The sequence below is a fragment of the Lontra canadensis genome, unplaced genomic scaffold (genome assembly GCF_010015895.1).
Source record: "Lontra canadensis isolate GAN:19392208 unplaced genomic scaffold, GSC_riverotter_1.0 scaffold88, whole genome shotgun sequence".
In the NCBI taxonomy this organism is placed as follows: Eukaryota; Metazoa; Chordata; class Mammalia; order Carnivora; family Mustelidae; genus Lontra; species Lontra canadensis.
In genome coordinates, this window is record NW_022631082.1 from 3,825,354 (window position 1) to 3,850,085 (window position 24,732).

Below are 24,732 nucleotides of genomic sequence, written 5' to 3' on the forward strand. Positions count from 1 at the left end.
CTTTCAGCCCTAGGAGCCTGTGTTCTCAGCCCTTCACCACACCACCCTGTCCAGTGTTATGACTCCTCCCTTCACATCATTCAGATTTGTTGGTGAACCAGAACACCTTACACTGAATCCAACCGCCAAGCCTTTGCACAAGCTGGGACGGCCCCCTTGCCCATAGTGGGGTGATCTTCAGGGCCCGTGGAAGTGTCTGTTCGGGACTGTTAGATGGAGTCACTCTCTCCTGTACCGTCCCCAACCTACCAAGCATCCTCTGTCATGGCTGACTGATGCGGACGGTGGGATGCCAAGACAGTGTTTATTGTTGGCTAGAGCATGGGTAGGTGGGGGCCTGGGGGGCCCGAGGGTCTACCTTCCCAGACCCACACCCCCACTGGTGAAGGGAGCCCAGAGGCACATGGCTGTCCTGAAGATTGGTCAATCTCAGCACTGCTGGTCCCTGGTACTTGGAGGCAAACTCTTCCTCATACTGGGTTGAGAAGAAGCGCTGTCTGCCCAGCGGGGGCTCAATGTGGCTGTATTTGCTCTGTGGAGACAGGGTGGGCAACCTGCTAGGATAGGCTGGAGGCTGGCTGACCTACTGGGCCCACCCCGTGGTCCCCGTGCCACCTTGGGGAGCAGCAAAGGCTGATGACTGGGCTCTGAGGAGGTGGGCAAAAGGTGCCCCACCTCGGGCTAAGCCAGGAGCTGGAGGAGAAGCTGGAGAGAAACCAGTGACCCCTGGTATGACCCGAGGACTGCGGTGACCCTTGGTAACTATGAGGTAACCCTCAGCTGGGGGTATAACTGTGGCTGGTGATATAAAGGTGTCCTTGAGCTGACCCTGACACGACTCTGGGGGTGAGCTAGGGATGACCTTGAGGCTGGGTGACGTTAAGATGACCCTGCACCTGGGGTCATCCTAGAGAGACCCTGGAAGGACTTAACACTAATTCTGGGCCTGAGGTGACGGTGTTATCATCCTGAGACAAAGCTACACTGATTGGGGGGCTATCTGATCAGAGAGGTACCCTTCCCCGTCCCTCACCCGCTGAAGCATTTCCTCAGTCACGGTGGCTGGAGGTGTTCTCTGAGGCTTCATCATCTTCTGGTTCATGGTTAAAAAATCTGTTTCTGTTGATTTGGGTGGGGGTAATCGAACTGAGGGGCTGAGGGAAGAGAGGTGTGGCCCCCAGGTAGGAACGTGGGAGATTAAGGATGGAGTAGGACTTCAGGGCAAAGCCTGAGCCAGCGAGGACGTTGGAGCGAAGGATGGGTTAGGAGGCGGGGCTGGGGGAGGAGCCAGGGGCGTAGCAATCGCAGGGCGGGGCAATGTAGGGCAAGCTAGTCCGTGAGGGGGAGGAGCCAGAGTCTGGCAGAAGAGCATGGGTTAGAGCCGGGAGAGGGCAGATATGGAGAGGGGCGGGCCTATAGCCATGCAGGGGGCGGTGCCGTGGCGGTGGCGGCGGTCGTGGTGGGGACTCAAGCCCACGAAGGGGCGGGCTGTCCTGGGGCCGAGTGGGGATCTCTGCCCAGGGGGTGGGATCTTGCGCTTCAGGAGGCGGAGCCAGAATCTGTCAGTGGGCGGGACAAAACTGGCCGGGGCGGGGTTAGAGCTGTGGCGGGGGAAGAGCCCCCTGCCCCTCCCCGCCCCCAACCCGCTCACCGTCAGTGCCCTGTGGCAGGTTGCTAGGCATCAAGTGAAGATTGGGTGCTTTCTGCACCTTCTCTGGCGTCGCAGGGGGGCAATAGTCCGTGCCCATGGAAGTCTGGAAGAACTGTTTGAGCAGCGAGGGGTCCCCTAGGCATACGTGACTCTTCAATTTCTCTAAAGGCACGTGGCGGCTGGGCGGGGCGGTCACCGGATGCGGCTGTTAAGATCACGTGGCATCTAGGAAGCTCCCGTGTCCGGAATCTCCCAAAACCCAGGTGGAGGAAAGAGGTGAGCGGGGTATGATGTTGGATAGCTCACACTCTCCATAGGCCCCACGTTGCTGGTGCTGGGAGTAGGCACTGTATCTCATTTTGCAGAAAGAGCCACTAACCCTAGATCCTGAAGGTAGATCCAAGAGATCCCCCCACACATGTCAAGCTCACTCCCACCTCAGGGCCTTTGCACTTGCTGTTCGTCCTGCCTGGGAAACCCTTTTCCCTGATGAACCCGGGGAGGGGGGGAGCGGGGAGGTCCCCCCTTCCTGCTGACCTGGCCATGGAAGAAATGCATGGACGTGGTGAGGCTGCCTGGACCAGGGCACCAGTTTCCTTCCAGGATGTGCGACGCTGGAGTCTGGTCATGGTGAAGGACAAAACGCTCTGCCAGCGGCAGAGTAGGTGCTGACCCGGCCTGGGAGGAACCCGTGGGGAAGGGGGGGTGTTGGGAGAGGTCAGGAGGGATAGGGGTGGCCAGGCTGGCAGTAGACTCACCTGGCTCTCGGGCATAGAAGTGTTCAGCCTTGGTGGTCCTGTCATGGAATAGGCCATCTCCAGGACGAATATTCACATAGTGGATGTGGGCTGCGGCCTGGGCCTTGTCATACCTGCAGATCAGCGGGGATTTGTCTGATCTGGGCCCTTGCAACTCCCAGGAAATGGGAGAGGGGAAGGCTTCCCAGAGGCCAATTTGTGGGGTGCTCATGGTGGGAGAGCCTCGCTTGTGGGTGATGGAGGCCTCAAAGGCACAGTATTGGCTCCAGAGCCTTAGGTGACACACTCCACGTGTTGCTGAGAGCCCTTCACCCTGGTGGAAGGCCACCATCCCTTTGTACCTCTCTGGGGGCAGACCCTGGGGTCTGTAGGCTTGCTTCTGCTCTGAACACATGGGCCCATAGCCAATCTTGGAGTCTCCCAGTTCGACGCTGGAGAAGGCCTGTGCGTGGACAGAGGTGGGAAGGGCAACACCACCCAGCCCCTATCACTGCCCTCCCCAGCAGCCCCAGCCCCACATGGATTTACCCTCTTACACATCAAGGCCGGTGGGCTTGGCAGGGCCTGGAAGTGTCTCTGGTAGGAGGTCCCATTGTCCTGTCTGCTGTGGTCCCACCTGAGGGGGTTGAGGCCCCCTGTAGATAAGCAAGAGTAAACAGAGAAGAACTGAGCCCCCGCAGCCTCAAGCCCACTAGGATGTGAGTCCTTGCCTAGAAAGGGGAGCTGGGCAGTCCTGTCTAGCCTCCCCCGAGGGCTGTGTGGAAAACATCCAAAATAATACAAGAAATGATAACAAGACTAACTACCAAGTATTGAACCCGCCATCAAGGTTAAGGACTTCGAACCTCATTTGCAGGACTCATATTCTCCCCACCTCACAGCCTTCGGGAGGCTCAGAGAGGCAAAATGACTTGCCAGAAGTCACGGAAATACAAAACCAGAACAAGTCCAGTCCAGATCTGACAGTCCCTGAATCCCGCGTGGAGGGCCTCTGACTAGTGACTCCCCCCGCGGGTCCCCTTGAGTCACAGAGTTGGAAAATCGCACAAATGACAGCTACTCTTTTCTGAGCCCTCCCTGGATGCCAGCTGCACCACGCACTCCGTGCCTTTGGCTTCAGCAGCTCCTGCAAAACCGGGCGCTATTGTGGCACTGAGGAAAATCCAGGCTTGGAATGGTCTACTTGCTCTAACCTGGTTCCAAGCCACCACTTCTGGCCCTGGCACACCCCCTTGGAAAAAAAAAAAAATTAGGACCTATGCCATTCTATGAGTATAGAAACTGGGGATCTGGGAGGTTCCAGATTTTCCTGGGCTCGGCACTATTGATATTTGGGGCTGGAAAATTCTTTACTGGGGCGAGTTGCCCTGTGCGTGGTAGCATCCCTGGTCTCCTTCATCCCCTGCTTGTAGCACTCCCTCCGCCAACCAAAATGATCGCCACACTCAGCCACATGTCCCCTGGGGGAGGACGCGGAAACCCCGCCCACCGGGAGTTGGCAAGTCGCGCTGGCCGCCCGGGCGCCCTCACCGAGGTGGCAGCAGGGCGCGCGGGGCTGCGGGCACGGGTGGTGGGGCAGGTAAAACGCCTGGTAGGTGGTGGGCGGGATGCCCAGCTTGGCTGGGTCGCCAGGCGGCACCGAGTCGCGGTCGAAGATGAGCCGCGCGCCGCGGATCTGCTCGCTCGCGCGCGCCGGCGGCTCGGGCCAGCCGAAGTCGGAGCGCACGGTGGAGGCGCTGGTGCGGACGCGCGGGTCGGCGAGCTCGCGCCAGTTGCTGGCCTGCATGGCGAGGGTGCGCTCCCGCATCTCCGACAGCCGGGACGGCGACGGCCCCGGGGGCGCGTACGCGCCGTGCGTCTCGGACTCGAGCCCCGTGCCCGCCGAGCGCGTGTCCTGTGCGAAGAGGGACCCGCGGGGCGGCGCCTGGCACTGCTGCGCACGGGTGCCGCCTGGGTGGGCCGGGAAGTCCCGATGCGATGTGGACTGCATGTCGCCCACGTGCAGCCGCGGGTCGGGCCCCAGTGCAAAGTGCGAGGCCTTGAGGAAGTCCAGCCGGGACATCGGGCATGGCAGCGGGGTGACCGCGGCCATCGCGGAACAGGGCGCCAGCTGGGAGGGGCGGAGATCCGGGAGTGAGCAAGCGCCGGGCTGGAGGACAATGCTGCCTTTTACTCCTGCCTGTGTTCCAGGCGCGGGGCACTCGGGGTTGGGGACATTGTGGAAAGACAAAAAAACAAAACAAAAACAAAAAACAGGCCCAGACCCGGTGGCTGCCCCCAGGGAAAGGAGAGATATCATCATTCATTTGACGCTTACTGTGTGCCAGGCACTGTTCTAGGTTCTCGGAAGGGGTAACATCAGATAAAACAAACCAAGAGCTGTACCCTTGTGGAGTTAATACTGGGGCGAGGAGACGACGGACAATACTGAATAAATGCACTGCTATCAATTGCGGAGTTAGGAGAAGGAGCTAAGACCTGTGGGTAAAAACGCCACACTGGGAAGGAATGGGGCTGAGGATGGGAGGGTTGCAGTTTCGAATAGAGTGGTGTCCCTGAGAGGACAGTTGAGCACTTGGAAAAGGTGGGAGGGGAGCTTTTGGGTACGGGGGGGGGGGATAGCATTCCAGGTAGAAGAAGCAGCAGGTGCAAAGGCCCTGCCTGGAGGGGGTCAGTGCAGAGTGAGCCGCAGGAAGGGCTGAAGAATGAACCACTGCATTCTTCAGTTTCTCTGATACAGGATCCCCCTCTCCTCACTCTCAGTCAGTGATCAAGGCCATGGCTCTCCCCTTCAATGTCTGCTCAGTCCTGGCCACTGTCCTATCTGTGCCACACACCTCCTCGTGGGGCTTCCTGCCTCCTGCAGTTGCCCTCCAGGATCTCTTCCTTCCCTCAAACTCTCTGAAGCTTAGACACCTCTCACTCCACTTCCCTGATCTCTAGTTCCCGGCTGTCAGCGCCCCAGTTAGCTAACTGGGACTTCCTTGCCTTTGCTCAGAGCGGAAAAGTCGTCCTCCCCCTCGTCCTACCACACCCCTAGAGCAGGTTCACCCCCTGCCCAGACCACGTCCGCTCACAGCTAGCTCACGTCGACCTCTTTAGAAAGCAGGCATCAAGCATGATAACAAGACCACAGTTTTTCAGTGTCTGTGTTCGCTTTTTTTTTCTTTTTTTTACCATTTTGGCAGCAAAAAGAGTTGAGGGTTGAGAAGTTTTCTTACAGTTGATGGAGAATCGGACAACTGAAGTTACTAGCTAGGTCACCTTGGAATAAGTAACTGGGCTCCCGTCAGCTTCAGCTTCCACATGGGGGATGAGGATAAGGTACTTACCTCAAGGGGTGGCATGGGGACTACTGAGTCTTAGAAGATGCGCTTGGCAACCGGCCTGACCCTCGAGACTTCCTCTGACTCTGTCCCCAGTCTCCCAGAGGATGCTCACACGTTCCTTGTTCTTCCAAGGCTGCGTCCCAGTGTGGCCCAGCTCTCTCTATTGTGACCAAAGAGCTTCCCCCAGGCGGTGCTGTCACAATGGTCTCCCAGGACCTCTGAGGGCGGCTGGGAGGAAGATCAGGAGTGAGGCCAGAGGATCCCGCCTCCTGAGAGCTCAAGAGAGCTTGGCAAGTGACTTCTCGAAGCCTCAGTTTTGTCATCTGGAAAATGGGGCGGAGAATGGTGACCACTTTAGAAAGCCGCAGTGAGGATTGGGGGCAGGTGTTCATGAGTATAATTTCCCAAAGTTTTCCTGCTGGTCGGCTTCCTAACACTCGCCACACAGAATGAGCGAGCATCTTTGGTCTTTGGGTCACTGCAATGCTTAAGGTCATTCCAGGACTCATTCCTTCCTCCCCTCCTTTTTTCCTTTTTTCTTCTCCCCTTCCCTCTCTTCCCCCTCCCTTCCTTCCTTTCTTCCTCTCCCCTCCCCTTTCCTTCCTTCCTTCCTTCCTTCTTTTTCTCTCTTTTCCTTATTGAGATATAATTAACACAGAAGAAGATTGCCTATGTCTGAGATGCACAACACATTGATTTGATACATTTATAGTGCAATTCAACTGTCATTGTAACATTAGCTAATACCTCACCAGGGCTTATTTAACTGAGTGGGTTTCTTCTCACTAAATTTGAGCAAATTGTCATTTTGTCCACAGGGTTGAGGTCCTGTCACTGGCTGTCCTACCTGGAGCCCAGCTGAGGGCTTTGGCCCAGCCAGGTTGTTGCAAAGACACATTTCAGCCTTGTCCTTCTGCCTGCTGGGAAAAGAAGGACCGGGAGGTGGATCCTGGATGCCGTCGGGAAGCAAAGCGGGGAGAGATAATTCTCTTATTGAGGGTCTTAGTTTTTATCAGAAAGTCTAAGGAATGAAGCAAGAGTAAAGCAGTCATTGGTAAAGGATCAGTAGTCAGTCAGACTATCCAGGACGTGGGGATGTCTGGTTTGCTGCTGTGGTTTGGACAATGCTCATGTTTTGCCTGCATTCAGACGTGATCACAGAGCGAGCTTGTTTTGTCTCATTCCGCCACGGTCACCAAGCGGCCTTGTCCATTGTTGGCATTCTGCAAAATTATTTATGTCCCACAGGAGAACACCAGGGCTTAGCTGGGACAGCCAGGCCAGCTCCTAGCAACAACAAGGCCAGCTGTGGAGCTGCTAGCTCCTGTCTCTCTCTCAAAGGTCAAGCTTGGCCCTAACCAGATGGTGGAGGACGCTGGGAGGGCTTGGCAGGGCTTGTAAGACTCACTGCTCTCTGCTTGATGCCTGGCACAGGGCCTGGTTCTCAGCAGTCACTCAGAAAATGTACTGTGCGATTATGATGCTGTCAGGGACAGCAGGGGCTCAAGAGAAGGGATCTGGCCAGTCAGGCAGCAGTGTGCGCTACAGCCCAAGACCCTCTTCCCTCTGCAGGCCTTGGGCTTGGCTCTGATTTTTTTTTCTGCTGAAGGAATAGCTTCCCTAGTTGGGGGGTGGGGCACACAGATGCCTGTGCCCAAGTCTTAAGCAAGGAGGGCTGTGGTCAGATGTGGGAGTTAAAGAGTCTCTTGACTCCCCATCTTGAGATGCTGTAGGGAAGACAGACCTGGGGGAGGCGGGTCTGGGGGTCCAGGGCTTGGAGAGAGGAGGGGGTCTGCCTATGGAGGGGGCTGTGGGCCAGGAGGAAGTGGATGGATTCCAGTGACATTGGGATGTAGGAGGGGCGAGTGTGGAGAGAAAGAGGTGAGCATGATGTCCAGGTCTGGTACTGGCGGGAGAGCCTGGAGATGGGGACACGGGAGAGCGAGATGTCCCGGAGGATGCTGGGACATGCTGAGTGTGGGGCTAGGGTTGGTGGGATGTGCAGGGAAAGTGTCCAGGCGGCAGGTGGGAGCAGGAGTCAGGTTAGGGTTAAAGAGGCATGAGGGAGAGGTCAGTGAAGAGGGGGCCAGGGAAGTCGTGGGAGATGAGATTTCCCAGGATCGTGTGGATGGAGTGTGAGCACAGAGCTTTGGGCAGACAGCTGAGCCCGGAAGTCTATGGCACTTACTGAGAAACTGTTTTGTGCCGGGCTGTGGGGATATAACTATGACCAAGACAAATCAAAGTCCTCACGTTGTGTTGAGAGACAAATAACTAGGCAGCTAGATAAAGAAGCAATATAGTTATGTTAGATAGTATTCTAAGCTTAGGAGGAAAACAAGGCTGCAGGAAATGTGGGTAGGAATTGTCCAGGAGGGTGTGATGGGGAGGTCTAATGAAAAGATAATGTCCGAATAAACATGAGGAGGAGGAGAGGGAGGGAACCATGTGGGAATCTGGAGGCAGAGGGTACAGCCAGTGCAAAGGCCCTGGGGCAGAAGTGTTCTTACTGTAATTTCAAGGACCAGGAGGAAGGCGGTGTGGTTGAAAATAAGGGAATGAGGCAGAAAGGGTCATAGAAGTTGAAATCAAGGGGAAATATTTTGCAAAAGGCAGCCAGTCAACATCATGAATCATTAGGGAAATATAAAGCAAACCTATAGCGAGAGATACAGTGTCCCGCCCAGCAGGACGGCCGTAATAATAATAGGGCAATAATAGTAGTAATGAAGCAAAATAAAAGTGTTGGCAGGAATGTGGAGAATGTCGTGCATTGCTGGTGGGAAAGTCAAGTGGTGCAGCTAATGTGGAAAAGAGTCTGGTGGTTCCTCAAAAAGTCAAACACAGAGCTACCCTATGACCCAGCCCTTCCACTCCTGGGAATCTACCCAAAGGAACTGAAGTTGAAGGCAGGGACTTGAACAGATAGATACATGCACACCCAGGTTCATAGCGGCATTATTCAGTCGCCAAAATGTGGAAACAATCCAATGGTCCATCAATAGCTGAATGGATAAACGAAATGCAGCAGATCCATTCAAGGGAATATTACACAGCCACAAAGGGAATGGAGGTTTTTTGTTTTTTGTTTTAAGATTATTTATCTGTAAGGGAGAGAGAGAGCACAGGCAGGCAGAGAAGTAGGCTCCCTGCTGAGCAAGGAGCCGGATGTGGGACTCAGTCCCAGGACACAGGGATCATGACCTGAGCCCAAGGCACCGACTGAACCACCCAGGCATCCCAAGGAATGGAGTATTGATATAAGCTACAACGTGGATGAATCCCTGGAAACGTGATGCTAAGTGAAAGAAGCCAAACATGAATGATCACACACCGCATTATTCCATTTATATGAAATATCCAGAATGGGTAAACCCACTGAGACAAACCAGACGGTGAGGGTTGGGGGCTGGGTAAGGAGGAATAGATTTAACTGCTTGCCAGAATTATGGGGTCTCCCATGAGGGCGATGAAAATGTTTTGAAGCTAAAAAGGGGTGATATTTGTCCATGTGGGTGTTGCAAATACCACTTCATTGTATGTCTTAAAACGGTGACTCATATGTGTCACAATATTAAAAAAAAAAAAAGGCAAACGGGTCATGTTAACTTTTTGAAAAATTTCATTTGACTTTTTGATAAGAGAATACACGTATGCTGCACAAAATTCAAAAGCTACAAAAATTATACCAGATGATGGTTGCTAACTCAACTTACTGTAATCATTTAATGGTGTCTGGGTCAAACCTTGCTGCTGTGCACCTGAAAATCATACAGTGATGCACACCTATGTGGGGGGCGGGGAGCTACGATGGGGTACAGAGGTGAACGATTTAATATCCTCTTCCCAGCCACACAGTTACCCTCTTCGGAGCAACTCGTTACCAGAATCTCGCCTCTTCTAGAACGAGTGTAGGAGTTTCCTTAGCATTCTCAGAATGTCTTTCACGAATTTACAAAAGCTGTACATGCTCCCTGTGGACAAGCAGACAATGCAGAAATGGGGAAGCGCAGAAATTAAAAGGGAAAATCCCTTCCTGAACCAGAGCAAACGGGTTGGTGCTTTCGCTTGGATATTACTTTTGTGGGTAGGTGGTTAACTTTGAAAAGACGAGTCGTCGCGGCGGGCTCCCAGGGCCGTCTGGGTGCACACGTGGCCGCCACTAGCCTGCAAACCAGTCCGGCTCCCTGCAGCAAACAAAGACAGTGTCTGGGTACAACGGGTCGCTGCCGCGCCTGCGCAGAGAGTTCTGGGGGGGGCGTGGCCTAGCGTCTTGCCCCGCCCCCCGGCGCTGCGCGCAGACGCCACGGTGGCGTCACGGCGGAGTTGCCATGGCGGCGCTGAGCGGCCTGGCGGCTGGGCTGGAATCATACAGGGGTCGGGACCGCCTGGTGAGGCTGGGGCGGAGCGCGGCCGGAGGTCCCGGATCAGGGCCGGAGCTCAGTGACTGGAAACTGAGGCCGGAGCGGGGCGGGGCGCTCAGGATCCCCTGTCGCCGAGGCGTCCTCCCGGCTGGGCTTCGACCCTGTCCCCTAGCGGTGGACAAGCAGGTTGTTCCTGCTGACTCATCATGGTGGGGTATTTTCAATACCAGCCAAATCCGCAAGTTTGGACATTTGGGATCCGACCCGACCACTGAAGGCGGTCACTGGGTTGTCCCAGGCAGTCGCATATGAGGACGCAGGGTGTGGCAGCGCTGCCTCTACGGCTGGGCATTGAGGTTGCCACCGAATCCCCTGTAACTGGGCATTTAGGTTGTTACAGCTCAGCCTGGCTGGACATTTACAGGCCACCCCAACCCCTGTTTGAACATTTAGGATCTGACTAGGCTGCCCTAGTTGGTCCCTGGGTCGTCCCTAACAATCTCATAGGGGATTTAAGATGTTTAGGGCTTTCCCATATGGCTGGAAGGCCCTTGAAGGCGGACACTCAGCTTGTTCCTACATAAGCTTTTCTCTCTTATAGGCCAGCATCTAGGTTGTACCAGGAAACGTACCAGTGGTGGGCAGTTAGGTCCCATTCAAATCCCCTATGACTGGGCATTCAGGTTTTAATAATCTCCCAAGCTTCACATTTAAAATGCAGAGTTTTGCTGTTACAAAGGGACTGAAAAATTGAGAGAGTAACGTATTAGCAGGAAAAAACAATTTCTGGAAAGCAGATGAAATAAAGCTGTGAGGGCGGTGAAGCTGACCCAGTTCCCCATGCCCCAAGTTACCCACTGAGTGGATTCCTCCTCACTGAAGTAACTCGAGCAGATTACCCTTTGGCTCACTGGTCTCAAGCCCCACCGCTTCGCTCCCCAGCCCAGCTACTGACATTGGTCCAGCTGGGCAGATGCAAATATGCACACCGGCCTCATTCTCCGGTCTGCTGGGGAAAGGAGGACCCATGAGCTGCGGAATGGTTGCGTTTTCTTGTGACATCTGTCTCTAAAGGGTGTGCCCCTCAGGGATACGAACCAGCACTGCCTTAGGGTCTCTGCAGTGACTTTTGGACAATGGTTACATTTCTTCATTTGTCCCACCTGGAAGGAGCTCTTAAAACTCGCAGCTTTTTTTTTTTTTTTTTTTAAAGATTTTATTTATTTATTTGACAGACAGAGATCACAAGTAGACGGAGAGTCAGGGAGAGAGAGAGAGGGAAGCAGGCTTCCTGCTGAGCAGAGAGCCCGATGTGGGACTCGATCCCAGGACCCTGAGATCATGACCTGAGCCGAAGGCAGCGGCTTAACCCACTGAGCCACCCAGGTGCCCCAAAACTCGCAGCTTTTATTGGAAGTTTGTTGATCTAGTCCGCACAACCCCCCCCCCCCCCGCCGGCCCCCAACTTGATTTCATGCGACCCACGGCCACGTCGGAGCCCATCCAGCTCAGCCCAGGAGCAGGGCCCTGCTGACTGCTTCTGGTTTCCCACAGATCCGAACGCTGGGGTACTGCTGCCAGCTGGTTGGCGGGGTCCTGGTGGAACGATGTCCAGCCAGGTCAGAAGTGGGGACGCGCCTGCTGACCCTGTCCTCCCAACTCAGCCACTGTAGGACCGTCCTGCGACTCTTTGACGATGTGGCCATGTTTATCTACACGAAGCAGTATGGCCTGGGGGCCGAGGTAACAGGGCGTGTGGGGCCGTAGACTCTGGGAAACCGGTGTTTTACGGACTTGTGTAGAGGCAATGGTGTGGGCCAAAATTTTGCTTGCTTTTGTGAGATGATCAGTTGTTCTCATTTGAATTTAAATGAAAAAATAGCTTACCCGTTCATATGTTCCAAAAGGCTATGTGATTAAAAAGTCTCCCTCCTTCCCGATGCCCCCCCACCCTCGGTTTTCCTCCTCCGAAGCAGCTACTGTTGTCAGCTGTTTCTGGTTCCTTCACGGCCTTTCTTCCCCGAGGTGGCCAGCCGTGGGCCGGCCTGCTGGGCCTTGACGCCGCCCTGTGACCGCTATTGGGCTTGGCCTGGGTCCCTAAGATGGGCCTGGCTAGGTCTGACTCCAGGCCCATGTCCCCCACCGCCGGTCCTGCAGGAGGAGGACATCTTTGTCCGCTGCGTATCGGTCCTCGGCAACCTGGCCGACCAGCTCTACTACCCCTGTGAGCACATCGCCTGGGCTGCTGATGCCAAGATTCTCCGCGTGGACTCTGCCCGGTGGTGGACACTGAGCACAGCCTTCTGGGGCCTCTCTCTGCTCCTGGGCATTGCCAGGTATGTGGCCCTCATGCCCTCCAGCTGGCTATAAGGGGCACCTCCCTGGTTCCGGCCCTCTCTCCGTCTCCAGAGCCCATCCTGACAGCCCGTTCGCTTGGGCATGTCTCCGGCTCCAACCCTGCTGCCTCCCCCTCCTGAGGGCCCTGTGAGGACCCCATATCCTCGCCCATCTGCAGAGTCATTTGTGCCGTGTCAGAGAGCACGCTCACAGGGCCTGGGAGCGTTAGGATGTGGACATCTATGGAGGGTGTGGTTGTGCCCACCGGACCCAGGACGCAGAAAGAACTCCAGGCTGGGGACAGAAGGAGACGGTGGGACTGCCTTTCCCCGGGGTCTCTGAACTCCGGGCTTGCGCGGTTGTCTGTAAACATCCCTAAAGAGAACAGCCAGGAGTTTCCTGACTGGCTATGTGCTTCTGAAACCCACACTAGAACTTTCTAGAACTTTCAAATAAGGGTTTCCTTCCGAACATTTTTCTCTCCGTACAGGGGCTCAGTGGGATTGTTCTGAGCTCCCTGATCCGAAGGCACAGGCGGGCTTCTCAGATCCCCGGAGGGGTGGGGGCGGAGCCCACATCAGCTGCCATTCCCCCCGCCCCCACCGCCCCAGACACCGACATTCCAAAGCCCTTGTTTTCCCCAGGGACACATCCCCTAATTATACTGTTATCATCGATGGTCTGGAACATGAGAACAAACCCCAGAGTGGAAGGTTCAAGCCATCCACAGTTCAATGCGGAGATCCCCACTCTCCATACAGCTCCCAGAGGGCTGGCTCCCGGCCTCTCCTCACAGTGCCTGGGACCTCTGGCCCCAAGATGCTTTTCGTTCCTGTTTTAGAGCATCCTTGGTCCCACTGATTTGTTTTTAAAAATTTTTCTAAAAAATTTTTTAAGTCATCTCTACACCCAAAGTGGGGCTCGAACTCACAACCCTGAGATCGATCGTGGCAGGCTCCACCAACTGAGCCTGCCAGGCACCCCGGATCCATTAATTTTTAAAGATAGACTTTCATTTTTAGTTCATCTTCCCAGCGCAATTGAACCGAAAGAAAAGAGAGCTTCTGCAAGTGCCCCACCCGCCCCACAGCCCCTCCATTATCAAACTCCCCCAGCAGCTGATGAAGCCACGTCGACAAGTCACGGGCACCCCAAGACTGTGGTTTACATCAGGATTCACTGGGTGGCACATCCTGGGGGCCTGGACAGGTGTGGAACGAGACATTTCCGCTGCTGTGCGATCAGAGAGTGGCGGCATCGGCCTCAGATCGTCTGTGCTTGGCCTCTTCATTTTTAGAGCTTATACTTTTTCCATCATTCCTCTCTTATCTGGGGTGAGCAAGCGTGGGGGTCCCAGCCAGGTGTCCGTAGGACCCCAAGTGCCTGAGAGGGGGTTTGTTGCAGCAACGCAGAGGCCCAGGTGGTGAGAGGTTTGGATTTGGCGAGTCGGGACCCGGGGCGCAGGAATTGGCGTTTTGCCCCGGTCTTCGAGGGGGCCCCGATGCAGACCCACTTACCTCACTGCAGGGGCTGCCTTGGGTCCCATGCTCTCTGGGGACAGGCCGCGTGGACAGGGACACGTGGCTGGCTCCAGCATCAGAAGCACTAGATGCTTCCAGATCTTGTGTGGACAGGGCAGGCAGGTCAGGGCCTGGATTAGGAGTTGCCGGGAGCTTCTGAGGCCCAGGTGGGTCTGGAGCTCTGGGAGGGTGCACGACGGCTGCAGCCACATGTGGCCATCGTGGCGGGTGGTGGCCTCCCCTCGGGCTGGCGCTGGGGAGCTAACCCCTGCGCCCTCACCCTGCTTTCCTTGCCTGCTGCAGGTCCTTGAGGATGGTCCTGATGCTGAGAGGGAGGCTGAGGGGCCCCACGGTGGCCTTCACCAGGTACGACCCTGCGGTTTTGCTCTGGAGAAAGGCCGACTTCCTCCCGCAAGTTGGGGACCCTGGTGGGTTTCCCTAGCCAGGGAGGTGCCTTGAGCTGTCACCAGTTTTCAGCTTCGCCCCTGTGCGGGCCTGCATGGGGGCCTTACAGCAGCTCGAGGCTGGTCCAGATGGAGAAACTGAGGCTGGCTTGAGCCCTGTCGGCGGGACGTGGCTGAGCCCTCTTGGCCACACCCCATGCAGGGCGGGTGGTCAGAAACAGGTTTCTTAGGGACTGAGGTCACGGTCCCTGTTGCATCCCGGGAAGGAATGTGGGGCAACGCTGTGCCCACCAGCCAGCTCCTGGCCTGTCTCCAGGGCCCAGAGGACTGTGGTGTGGGTTTGAGACTTCCCACACTAGTCTGTGCCCTGTTCACGCTGGAGACTCCTTCTGCGGGGTGCGACAGGGACTCAGCCCCACCAGTTCTCACTCACTCTGCTGTCACCTCTCCCTGCTGTTCGGGTGAGCCTGGGTGTGCGTGGGTCTTCCCCAGCCGCTTCTCTTTGCTCCCACAGCCGGCTGCCGCGGAGCAAGAGGAGGGCCATGGAGGCCCAGGTCCAGTCGGAGGTGCTGACCCTTCTGAGCAACGCGGCCGATCTGGCCAATGCTGTGCACTGGCTGCCTCCGGGCGTCCTGTGGGCTGGCCGCTTCCCCCCGTGGCTCGTGGGGCTCCTTGGGACCATCTCCTCCCTCCTCAGCATGTACCAGGCTGTCCGGGCCAGTGGCCAGGGCGAGGCCACCACCCCCTGATGTGGCCTGGGAGGCGTGGCTGCAGCCAGAACCCCACTGGAGCCCCTTCCACAAAGCAGAAATCACTTGGTGGGGGGGGGCTGGGTCTAACTGAGCGAATCAATGCCAGGTGTAGGGAGTGTCACCTAGAGGACACACGGGGCCACCTCGGGCGCACGCCCATTCTGGGGCAGGATGGGGGCAGGGGTGAGGTCTCCCAGGGTCCAAGAGCCAGGGCCTTTCCAGCCAGGCTGGGGCTCCACGTGGGAGGCTTTTCTCAGGGCCAGAGGAGGGGTCCCCAGGCCTTACATGCAGAAAAGGGTGCCGGGGGCCTCGCAGTGCCTTGCGCGGCCTGTGTTCTGCATTCCAATAAAGGCAAGCTGGGAAGCCGGGATGGCGGGCGCCAGGCGGGCCTTGAGAAGGTTGAGATGATGATTGATTAAATAGTGTGTTGGTGCCAGGCCAAGCATGAGAGCTTATTTCTAAATCACTGCAGGCCCCCTCGCTCACACACCCTGTTCCTCTGGGGCAGCGGCAGCCTTGTGCATTGTGGGGGAAGGGGGGTGTGGGTGATGCCTGGAAACCACACCTCCCCGGCCCGCCTTCTGGAACATGCTTGGCCCAGTGGGTCCTCTCTGACTCTGCTAGCACAGCCCGCCGCCCCTGAGCAGCCTTTGGCCAAGGCGAGCAGCTCTCCCGTCTGGGGCACAGAGGCCACAGAGGTCACCCTCCACCAGGCCATGCCTGTCTTGTCCCCTGTGCAGCTCCAGGGTGCTTGCTGTGGTCAAAGCATCTTGCACCCAGCCACAGCTCGGGCCCAGCGCCCCTCTGAGTGCTTTATGGACTCGTCTGCGGCTGGGCCTCGCAGGCTCCCGTCTCCCACCTCATGGGGTGGGTCGGGATGTCTCTAGCTGACACGCGAGAGGCCCCGTGTGTGTGGCCTCAGGAGGCGCCTAAAGATGGTGGCCAGCCCGCCCCTGCCCCTCTTGATGTGTCCTCGGACCCTCCACCTCTGTCCTAACCGGAAAGCAGAGGGGATCAGGCTCTCCCTTACATCCCACAGCCAACAAAAATGGGCTTGCAGACCCTGAGACTTCATAGGACACCCGCCCGATGTCGCGTCCCACAAGGAAGCTACGTGGTGGGAAGACCTGGGACGGAGGCCGCTCCGGGTTAACTCGGGGCACAGTCGACCCGCCCACCTGGCCCTGGGCGAGGGGAGGGGCCGGGCTCCGTCAGTCTCCCTCTCCCCTCACGCAAAGGGGAGACGTGCTCGCCTTGGCCCTTAGCAGAGGCCCCCTTCCCAGAACTCCGGGCACTGGGGGCATTGTGGGGGGGGACCTCCAGGAGCACCCATTTCCCTGCCTGTAAGGCACTCAGAGCACTGTTTGGCGGGGCACCACACACAGGCAGCTTGTCTGGCTCAGCAGGCTGGTGCCCCCATGGGCCTGGGCAGAGCCAGGTGCTGGGCATCTGGGCAGCACCCTCTGTAGTATGGCCACACCCCCCGCCCAGTGCCCTTCCTTGCCTGGCAACTTCAGCCTCTTGCGGGGGGCAAGGCCAGCCAGTTCCTGGAAGCGGGACCTACAGGTGTTCTCCCAGGCCCCAGGGAGCACTTGCTGTCACCAACTCAGCTCCTTTGGGCAGAGAGAGGCAGATGGGCCTTGGGGATGGCCCTGCTCGGGGTGACAGCTCCTTGTCTAGGAGGGTGACATTCCAAGAGCACGGGGACCCTGCCTGAGCGAGGAGGACCTGGCCACATCCCCACCCCTCACTCAGCCTTGTCTGGAGGGCTGCTCCTAGGGGGCCCCAGGCGTCCCCACTGCCTCCGCCTCTCAATGCCTGGATTCAGTCATCATCTGTGGAGCTTCCTGGGTGCAGCGTGTGGGGCCCTGGGCATGGGGTCCAGGCCTCCCCAAGGTCATCCTGCAGCAGAGGGTGTGAGGGGCGCCCCTTCCAGCACTGACCTTTGGGCCGAGCCCCCTTCGACAAAACCCCGAACACTCCCGTCGGCTCATCTTCGACACCTTTATTGCTGGAATCAGGTCTTCAGTTCTAGGGCGGGTCTCAAAGACCCCGCGGTGAGGAAATGCTGCAATCATCGTAAAAGTAATTGTCGGGTGGACTAAGATTATGGTCACAATGAACGAGGACGTGCACGGGTTCCACGGAAATAAAGAGGATCTGCTCAACCACCAACTGTACAAGTAAAATCGGGCTCTCCCCAGGAGGGACCTCGCCCGGACGAGAGACAGACCACCACCGACACTGACCCGTGGCGGGACACCCCAGTTCCTGCCACATGGCCGAGCCAAGAGTCCTTGGACTTGTCACCGGCTGAGGGATCGTGGTGTCTCGGAGGGTCAGACCAGAGCAGGCGGCCAGGGGCACATGGTGGTGAAATCACCCAGTGTGAGGGCCCGGGAATGTTCTCTTCACAAGAGGACAGAAACTTAAAGTCGACGTTGCTAAAGTGCTCGGAGACGTCTCAGTACGAAAACACCAACAATGACCACAGACATGGCACGGATGAGCTTGGACGTGTCACGGGGCCGAGGGAGGACGCCTGTCCTTGCTCCCCGAGGATGCGCAGTTGCTGCAGGCCCCAAGCACAGTGGGAGGCAGGGGAGGGGCGGAGCAAGCGGAGGTTCTCGGAGAGGCCGGGCTTGGCACACCATTCACTGTGCCCGGGAGAGGTTCAGAACTGCTCAGCTGGGGTCCCAGTCCTTCGGTTGCCGCTTTGGGAGGGACAGGGCTCTGGGCTCAGTGGGGTGGGGGTGGGGGAGCCTGGGGAGCAAAGGCTGGCGTATCCTCATCCGCCACCCTGCGCCCAAGCTTGAGTTCCTCCACAGCAGAAGTGTGTCTCCGACCCACTGGCCAGCCCCAGAACATTCCTGGACATCCAGCACGACGGGTAACCCCTGTCCTCCAGTGGGAGGTGACAAGAGCCTAACAGAGCTCACTGGCCACAAGGCACCCGGAGTCACCCACCCATCTGAGGTCTCCAGGCCGTGTGATCCCTCTACCATTTCGCCCTTGTCCATGAGGACATGGTGGTCCCTCCGCTCTGTTTCTTGTACCAGCACCTGTCCGTCACTGCGGGACACCTGCCCTGAGGCCTTCCTCCCTGCAGCTGCAGGAAGACCCCGCCCATCTCATGGGGGCAGAGGACCCTCTGCCTTGAGCTGGGACCCTCAGGAGCGAGCGGCCCCGGCTAATGCTCTCAATTGCGCTTCTCCAGACAGGCTGAGCGCTCGGAGAACGGCTGGTGCCCTTGAACCCCACAGAAGCAGGCCTCCGTCCTGAGGTGCCTTTGAAAAGCACCACGTTTGGCCAACGGCAGGTTTTAAAAACCTCTGTCAAATTAAAATGAGTTATGGTCTATCCCTTTCAGAACCTCTAGAGCCTGTCTCCTGAGCCATTGGCCGTCCTCTTCATACGCCCCACCCTGTGGCCTACTGTCCCCAGGGGGCACTGTGTGCGCCCCCCCCCCCCCCCCGTCTGAACTCATGCCCTGGCCTTGAGGTTCAGCAGGAACACGGTCAAGTCTCAGCTTTGGAAGTGGGGCTTGCTGATGGCACCCAGCCCCTTCTGGGACTCTAATTGTACGTTCCTGGTGGCCCCCCCCTCCTCAGACTGGGGTCTGGCCTATCATCAGGCATCTTGCACCACTGTTCATCACTACCTTGGAACAAATGGTGTGGAGTCGATCTCTCCCTCCCCAGCAGGGGAGCTGTGACTGGACACAGCTCCTTGGGTTAGCTCTGGTTCAACCTTCGATTAAAAACTTTCCTTTTTGTGTTAAAAAAAAAAGAGGCTTAGAAAGTTACCCAGGCACCACTGCTAAACCTACAGAAAGAGCCTCGAGACAATGGGCCAGCCCTGGCCCTGACCTTGACCCTGACCCAAGCCAGGTGGCCGTTGGTGGTGGTTTGCTCGGGAAGTGGAGAGGGACGACTGGGATGTCCCCCAGACAGCAAGACAGGGAGGGGTCTGCACCTCGAGCCACAGCCCCTCTAGAAGAAGATGACGTCTTCCTTGTTGCTGTCCTCTTTGTCGAGTGGCGTGGTGGGCAGTGGCAAGGGGGAGGGGGGCACGGGTGTGCCCCCAGGCTTGAGGGAGCAGCACTCAGGAGGGACGTCAGCTGGGGCCGGGCAGCAGGGTTCTGGAAGAGAGTGGGGAGTGGCGGTTGTTGGCAGCTGCCAGGCGTCGCACTGGCCCTGCTGTCCCAGGGACAGGGTGCTGGGGTGCTGGGCCCACCTGTGGGGGGTACAGAGCCGTGGCTGCTGAGCAGGACGGGGCTCAGCGAGCGGCGGTTCCGAGCGGTGTTCTCGTCCTTGCCCACGAGCTTGCCGAGGAACAGCTGCTGCTTCAGGTCGAAGGAGGCTGAGGGAAGGAGCACACAGCCTCAGGTGTCTGGCGTCGCTCCGGGCACACGAGCAGAGCAGAACCGTTTTGCCCAGGGACACACCCACTCAGACCGAAATAAGCCCCAGAAGCAGCCACACCCGACCAGAGGGCCCTTGGAGTCATTCAACCTCCGGATGAGAGTGCGACCCCACGGCCCTTGAGCCCCAGCGATCCCGGGACACAGGCTCTGCTCCTCAGGAACATTCCAGGGCTGGCTCCCCTCAGCCAGAGCCTGCATGCCGGCAGCACTCGCAGGATCCCCGGGGCTTTCTCTCCCGGGGGACCTCTCACTGCAGGGTGCGCTCCACAAGGCCCTCAGTGTCCCCTCTGGGATGAGGACATGGCAGAGACCTGGGCACAAGAACCCGGGTGGGGGCCGGGTGGGGAGCATGAACACTGGTTGCCTCGATGTCCCTAAGGGACCCAGGCTCTTTCTGAACTGCCACGATGTTCTCTCATCGCCGATCCCTGTTTGAGGACCGAGCTGGGGAAAAGACATGGGCTCTGATGTTTTCATTTTCCTTCTCGGGATGAGACCTCCACGTGGGGAGAGGACTGGCCTGTGCCATGTAGCCGAGGTCGCCAGCTGTGCCTTCTAGGTTCCTCCTGTTGCCCACTCTGGAGGATGGCCCTGGGGTCCCGTCTGGGTTTGCTCATAAGAAGCCGCTTTGGCTCCACAAACTGCCTAAGACTGGACCCTCGAGTCCTGGCAAGGGACTGGGTGGGCGCCCAAGGTCCCGCACCTCTGGGTGGGGTGAGGGTACCCCTGGCGCTCGGCTCCGCTGCTCGAGCTCCGCCGCCCTGCCCGGACTCACCTGAGCTGTCCCAGCGCTGGGAGCCCCTGCTCTTGCCGCCCTTGTCCTTGCCGCCCTTGGTGGAGGCGGCCAGCTTGGTGGGGATCTGCTGCTGCACCGCCGTCTGCCTCTGGAGCTGGTTGGTGGTGCTGAGCAGCTGGATGGGCACGTCGCTCTTGGCCGGCCGGCTCTCGGCCGGGGCGCTGTCCCGGCGGGCCACCTCGGGGCGCTCTGCGAATTCGGGGCCGACGCTGGACAGCAGCACGCTCGCCCGGGTTCCTGGCACCTTGGCCAGGGCGGCGGGCCCTTCCAGCCCATCCCCATTGAAGCTGGGAGTGTGGCTTGGGGGCTGGGCCTGAAAGGGCAGCAGAGGACACATCCCCAAGCTGTTCCTCCGAAGGCCAACCCAACCCCCACCGGGCCCTGCAAGCCACCAGCCTCAGATGTGCGCAGAGCCCTCCCTTCCTGCCCCCACCAACCTCGGGCAACCTGCGGAGTTGCCACCGAGGGCGGCAACGCACACCCACGTCCCATGCGGCCACGCATGCGCCTCCCTGCCCCGGGCGCTCCCGCCGACTGGGTGCACCGGGCCGGCCCCCACCTCCGCCAGCGAGTCCGGCGGCAGCGCCCCAGGCACAGTGTTCTGCTTCTTGAGGCGCCGCTGCTGCTCCAGCTGCTCCCGCTCCCGCTCCACGGCCCGCTGGGCCTCCCGCAGCCGCTCCAGGTCGTGCTGGTAGGCCCGCCGCTGCTGCTCCAGCCTCTCGCGCTCCTGGCTCAGCTGCTCCTGCAGCCGCAGCGCCTCGGTCTCGCGCTGCCGCAGCCGCGCCGCCGCCAGGTCCAGCTCCTGCTGCTGGCGCTCCCGCTCCCGCTCCCAGCGCTGCTGCTCCTGCCGCAGGCGGCCCTGCTGCTTCTGCACGCCCGCCAGCTCCTCCCGCTGCTTCTCGAAGTTGCGCTGGCGCTCCTGCTCCAGCAGCATGTTCCCGCGCGTGGACTGCAGCCGCAGCTGCTTCTCGCGCTCCTGGATGGACGCCCTCTGCACCTCCACGCAGCTGTCCTGCTGTGCGATGACTGCCTGCGGGGGGTGGCGGGCAGGGGCTGATTTTAGGACGAGGCCTGCCCTTCCCCAGAGCCCTACTTCAGGGGTTGGAGAAGGGCCAGGTCACGGATCCAGGGAGAACCACCCCATCCCCATCTCGTACCTGGAGGCTGAGAAGCAGCTGTGACAGGGTCTGGATCCGCTGGACAAGCTGCAGGGAGGGACAGAGACGCTGGTTCCCTGCTCTCTGCAAAGCCATGTAGGCTGTATATGCCCGCCCCGGGGGACCCGGATGAGCCCCAAGCCTACCTCAAACTCCAGGACCGTGGGCACATGGGGGCCACACTCTGCACCCAGCACAGTGACCTGTGGAGAGAACGGTGTCTAACACAAAGAGCTAAGGACCTGCTTATTACTGACGAGACCCCCCCCCCCCCGCCCCGCGCCCTGCCTGGTCATTTGACTTGTGTGAGTCCTGGAGTCTGGAAGACGAGGGCACAGGCCGGCCTTCCTGGAGGTGGGAAGGCAGCGGCTGTGGGTTCAGCATGGGGAGTCTTGGAGGTCAGGTGCGCCCGGCCTCAGCTCTCAGAGGGTAAGCGCAGGCTCAGGGGAGCAAGTGGGCAGCAGAGGGGAGCCTGACCCACAGCCTGACCCCACTCTGGCCTGGGTGCCTGGTAAGGGTGGGCCTCCAGAGTCCGAGGGAAGCAGCCAGGGACCTCAGCAACCGCAGGCATGAGGACACACGGGCGTGAGGACACGCAGGCATGAGGACACACGTGCAGACTTGGTGCTCAGGGCCCCCGCTGTGCCCCTTGGCTGCTGCTGCGGCCACAGCTCCTGTCCTGGGCTTGTCCCCTCCCTCACCTCCGTCCTGGGCACCTCGTACCATTCCTGGGGAGTGCGGGAGGGAACATGAAGCCTGCCCACAGGTTCATCTGGGCCCAGATTCTTTCCCGGGACAATGGGAACAGCGCTGATCACTATGGGTCCTGAGATGCCCAAACTAGACAACCCTGAACACAAGCGGCTCACGCTTGTGAATGCTGACGCAAAGGGCTTGGGCTGACCCTGCTCGGCTCAGGGATATCCCAAGGAAGCAACGTACTGCAGGTGGGGCCTCCTCAGGGGGTTCCTGGGGGCTGCTGGGCTGCGAGTCTGGGCTGCGCACTGGGCCTTGCCAGTCTCGGGGGCCGGGGTCACTGCTGGAGGCCTTCTTCAAGCTGCCATCTGAAAAGCCCAATCCAGGCGCGTGAGGTCCCACTGGGTCCGGACCAGGCCCCCCCATCCCTGAGACCCAGGTAGGAAATTGGCCATGCCACCCTGGTAGCATTTGAGCCTCAGAGACTGGCAGGAGAGGGAGGGGCTGGCCCATGTGCTTGCTGTTGGAGCACGATGGACAACTCCCTGAAGGTTCCAGAACTTGCCCAGAGGGTTCGTACTTGGGGCAGGGGGTTGCCAGGAAGCAGAAGCAGAGACATCCAGCAGCAAATGCCTTGGCTCCACTGCTGGGAACGCTCCAAGAACCCGCACAACCTCTTGTGCGGGGCCCTGCGAAGCCCCAGGGGGACGCGGCACCACTCACTCTTGCCGGGGCTGCTCACGGTGTCATAGCCCCCAAAGGTCTCTGCCCTGCGGGGCAGGCCTGTGGAGCCACCCCCGTCTTCCACCTGGCTGTTGGCGCTGCCCAGCTGTCTGCAGATCAGGGTCTGGATGTCCTCGACTGCGGAAGGAGACGGGAGGAACGGAGTCAGGCTGTGGAGCTGCGCTGTGGGTGTCAGAGTGTGGCAGCGCCTGGGGACTCAAGCGCGAGAAGCCCGCAGGGCATTGGTCATGGTCTTCTATCCCCCCAACATGGGACTTCAGTCCCCACCACCCCCAGCCTGTGCATGCCCAAACTCCAGGTACAACAACCAGGACACGCCAGTCTGTGTCCGCAGGAGATGCTGGACCAGGGGGCAGCGTGTGGGGGCGGCTGGGGACGTGCTGGGCCTGGTGAGGAACGTGGGTGTGTGCTTGGCTGTGGACTGTCACACAGACGGTTGGAGGCCATGGGAGAGCGGCCTTTGGGGGCAGGTCAGGTCACACAAAATGCTCTAGGACAAACAGGCTTTGGCCAGGTGAGGAGGAGGGGAGAAGAACGTTCCAGGCTGAGGCGCAGGATACAAGAGGGTCCTCAGGGGGCCAAGAACAATGGCCACTGAAGAAATGTGAAGAAGCAGGAGGTCAGTGTGGCTGGAGGAAACGAGACTGCGCGGCCGCACAGTCCACAAGGGAGCCCTCTTTCCCCTCACTCCAAAGGAAAGGCCTGGAGGGCAGCAGCTGTCTCCCTCACTTGCTTTCCCAGCTGGACCGACAAGCACCGGCTGCCTGGCCTGACACATGCTGGGCCTCACGTGAGGCTGGCTTGGCAGCTGCCTGGGGGCCACTAGGGGCTCGGGCAAGGCCCCTGGCCACCCCTGGAAGCAGGCCCTGTGGCTGAGGGTGCACAGAGGGGATAGGCCACGTGCTCGCCAGCGCCCTCCTGTGGCCGCTGTGCTCATAAGCCTCTTCCCACCTAGATGTTTCGGGAAGCCCTCCTGGGAGGCCGGCTGGGTGTCGGAGCCCTCTGAAGTGACCTACCCATGTGGATGTGTGCTTATATCTGGGGACATCATTTGCGACCCACTTGTCAGAAAGAACCTCCCGAGTGTGGGAACCCGTCTTGGTTGACTTCAGATTCCAGGGGTGCAGCGTGGTGCTGCCTCACCTGTAGTGGGTGCCCGGGAGAAGGTGCTTTAAGTCTGCTGGGGGGGTCAGCACTGTTCCCGGGAGCATGCCCGGACCCCCCCCCCAACCAGGCAGAACTGTAGGGTGGCCGTGGACCAGCACCCAGTGAGGGCCCCTAGATGCGGCTCCTTACTCTCACTCATGGCCGACTTGAGGATCAGCTCCCCCTGCCTGGTCTCCGAGGAATCCCCTCCTCGGAAGAGGAGTCGCGACTGAGTGACGTCTTCCAGCCCGCTCATCTCCGCCATCTCCAGGTAGATCTGCTGCTTCTCGCCAAGGCTCTGTGCAATCTGTTGGTCTTTCACGTTCAGTCGCTCTGCAAAGCAACAGGAAGCGGAGGGTTGGCCTTCTGGGGTCATTTTCCCTGGGGACCCAGCTCCCACCTGCAGCCCACCCTGAGTCCAACATCCCATGGGGCATGTGGTCGATTGAGACCACAAAGTCCCAGGGGAGGCCACAGCCCTGTCTTTGGATCATTTGCTCTAGTTACAGAAACCAAACACTGTGGGGTGTGCACGAGGACCAGAACTGGCCGATTTCCTCGTATGGGCCGCAGGGAGACGCCTCCAAGACTTCGTCGTCTTCTCCCGAAACTCCTCCTTCAGGCATTTAGGCCAGACTCCTTACAGGTCTCT

The 24,732-nt window shown here is 58.9% G+C and overlaps 3 protein-coding genes across 4 annotated transcripts in view; 1 reads left to right on the top strand and 2 right to left on the bottom strand.

Annotated features, from left to right (window-relative positions):
* Positions 1-296: 296 nt before the first annotated feature.
* TEX45 (testis expressed 45) lies at positions 297-5,884 on the bottom strand. Its single transcript, XM_032883902.1, has 9 exons — positions 5,742-5,884; positions 3,940-4,519; positions 2,938-3,044; positions 2,751-2,851; positions 2,410-2,522; positions 2,189-2,298; positions 1,652-1,856; positions 1,034-1,119; positions 297-532 (listed from the first exon to the last, which is right to left on the bottom strand). The coding sequence occupies exons 1-9, from the start codon at positions 5,754-5,756 to the stop codon at positions 305-307; spliced, it is 1,545 nt and encodes a 514-aa protein (XP_032739793.1). The 5' UTR covers positions 5,757-5,884; the 3' UTR covers positions 297-304.
* A 3,862-nt stretch (positions 5,885-9,746) lies between these two features.
* Positions 9,747-15,436, top strand: PEX11G (peroxisomal biogenesis factor 11 gamma). Of its 2 annotated transcripts, none has more exons than XM_032883915.1 (5): positions 9,747-9,792; positions 11,657-11,845; positions 12,260-12,438; positions 14,263-14,325; positions 14,878-15,436. In XM_032883915.1, the coding sequence occupies exons 2-5, from the start codon at positions 11,807-11,809 to the stop codon at positions 15,110-15,112; spliced, it is 516 nt and encodes a 171-aa protein (XP_032739806.1). In that variant the 5' UTR covers positions 9,747-9,792; positions 11,657-11,806; the 3' UTR covers positions 15,113-15,436. The 2 variants fall into 2 exon arrangements, with proteins under 2 accessions (XP_032739806.1, XP_032739805.1); XM_032883914.1 differs by lacking the exon at positions 9,747-9,792 and adding an exon at positions 10,049-10,129.
* Positions 15,437-18,710: 3,274 nt separating this feature from the next.
* ARHGEF18 (Rho/Rac guanine nucleotide exchange factor 18) overlaps positions 18,711-24,732 on the bottom strand; it is a 78,585-nt gene continuing 72,563 nt past the window's right edge. The window contains exons 21-29 of the mRNA XM_032883882.1: positions 24,231-24,413; positions 22,914-23,051; positions 22,437-22,558; positions 21,641-21,697; positions 21,495-21,542; positions 20,897-21,367; positions 20,317-20,650; positions 19,352-19,477; positions 18,711-19,256 (exon numbers count right to left, since the gene is read on the bottom strand). Of these exons, the coding sequence (XP_032739773.1) occupies positions 19,108-19,256; positions 19,352-19,477; positions 20,317-20,650; positions 20,897-21,367; positions 21,495-21,542; positions 21,641-21,697; positions 22,437-22,558; positions 22,914-23,051; positions 24,231-24,413 (1,628 nt within the window). The 3' untranslated portion in view covers positions 18,711-19,107. The remainder of the gene's footprint in view (positions 19,257-19,351; positions 19,478-20,316; positions 20,651-20,896; positions 21,368-21,494; positions 21,543-21,640; positions 21,698-22,436; positions 22,559-22,913; positions 23,052-24,230; positions 24,414-24,732) is intronic.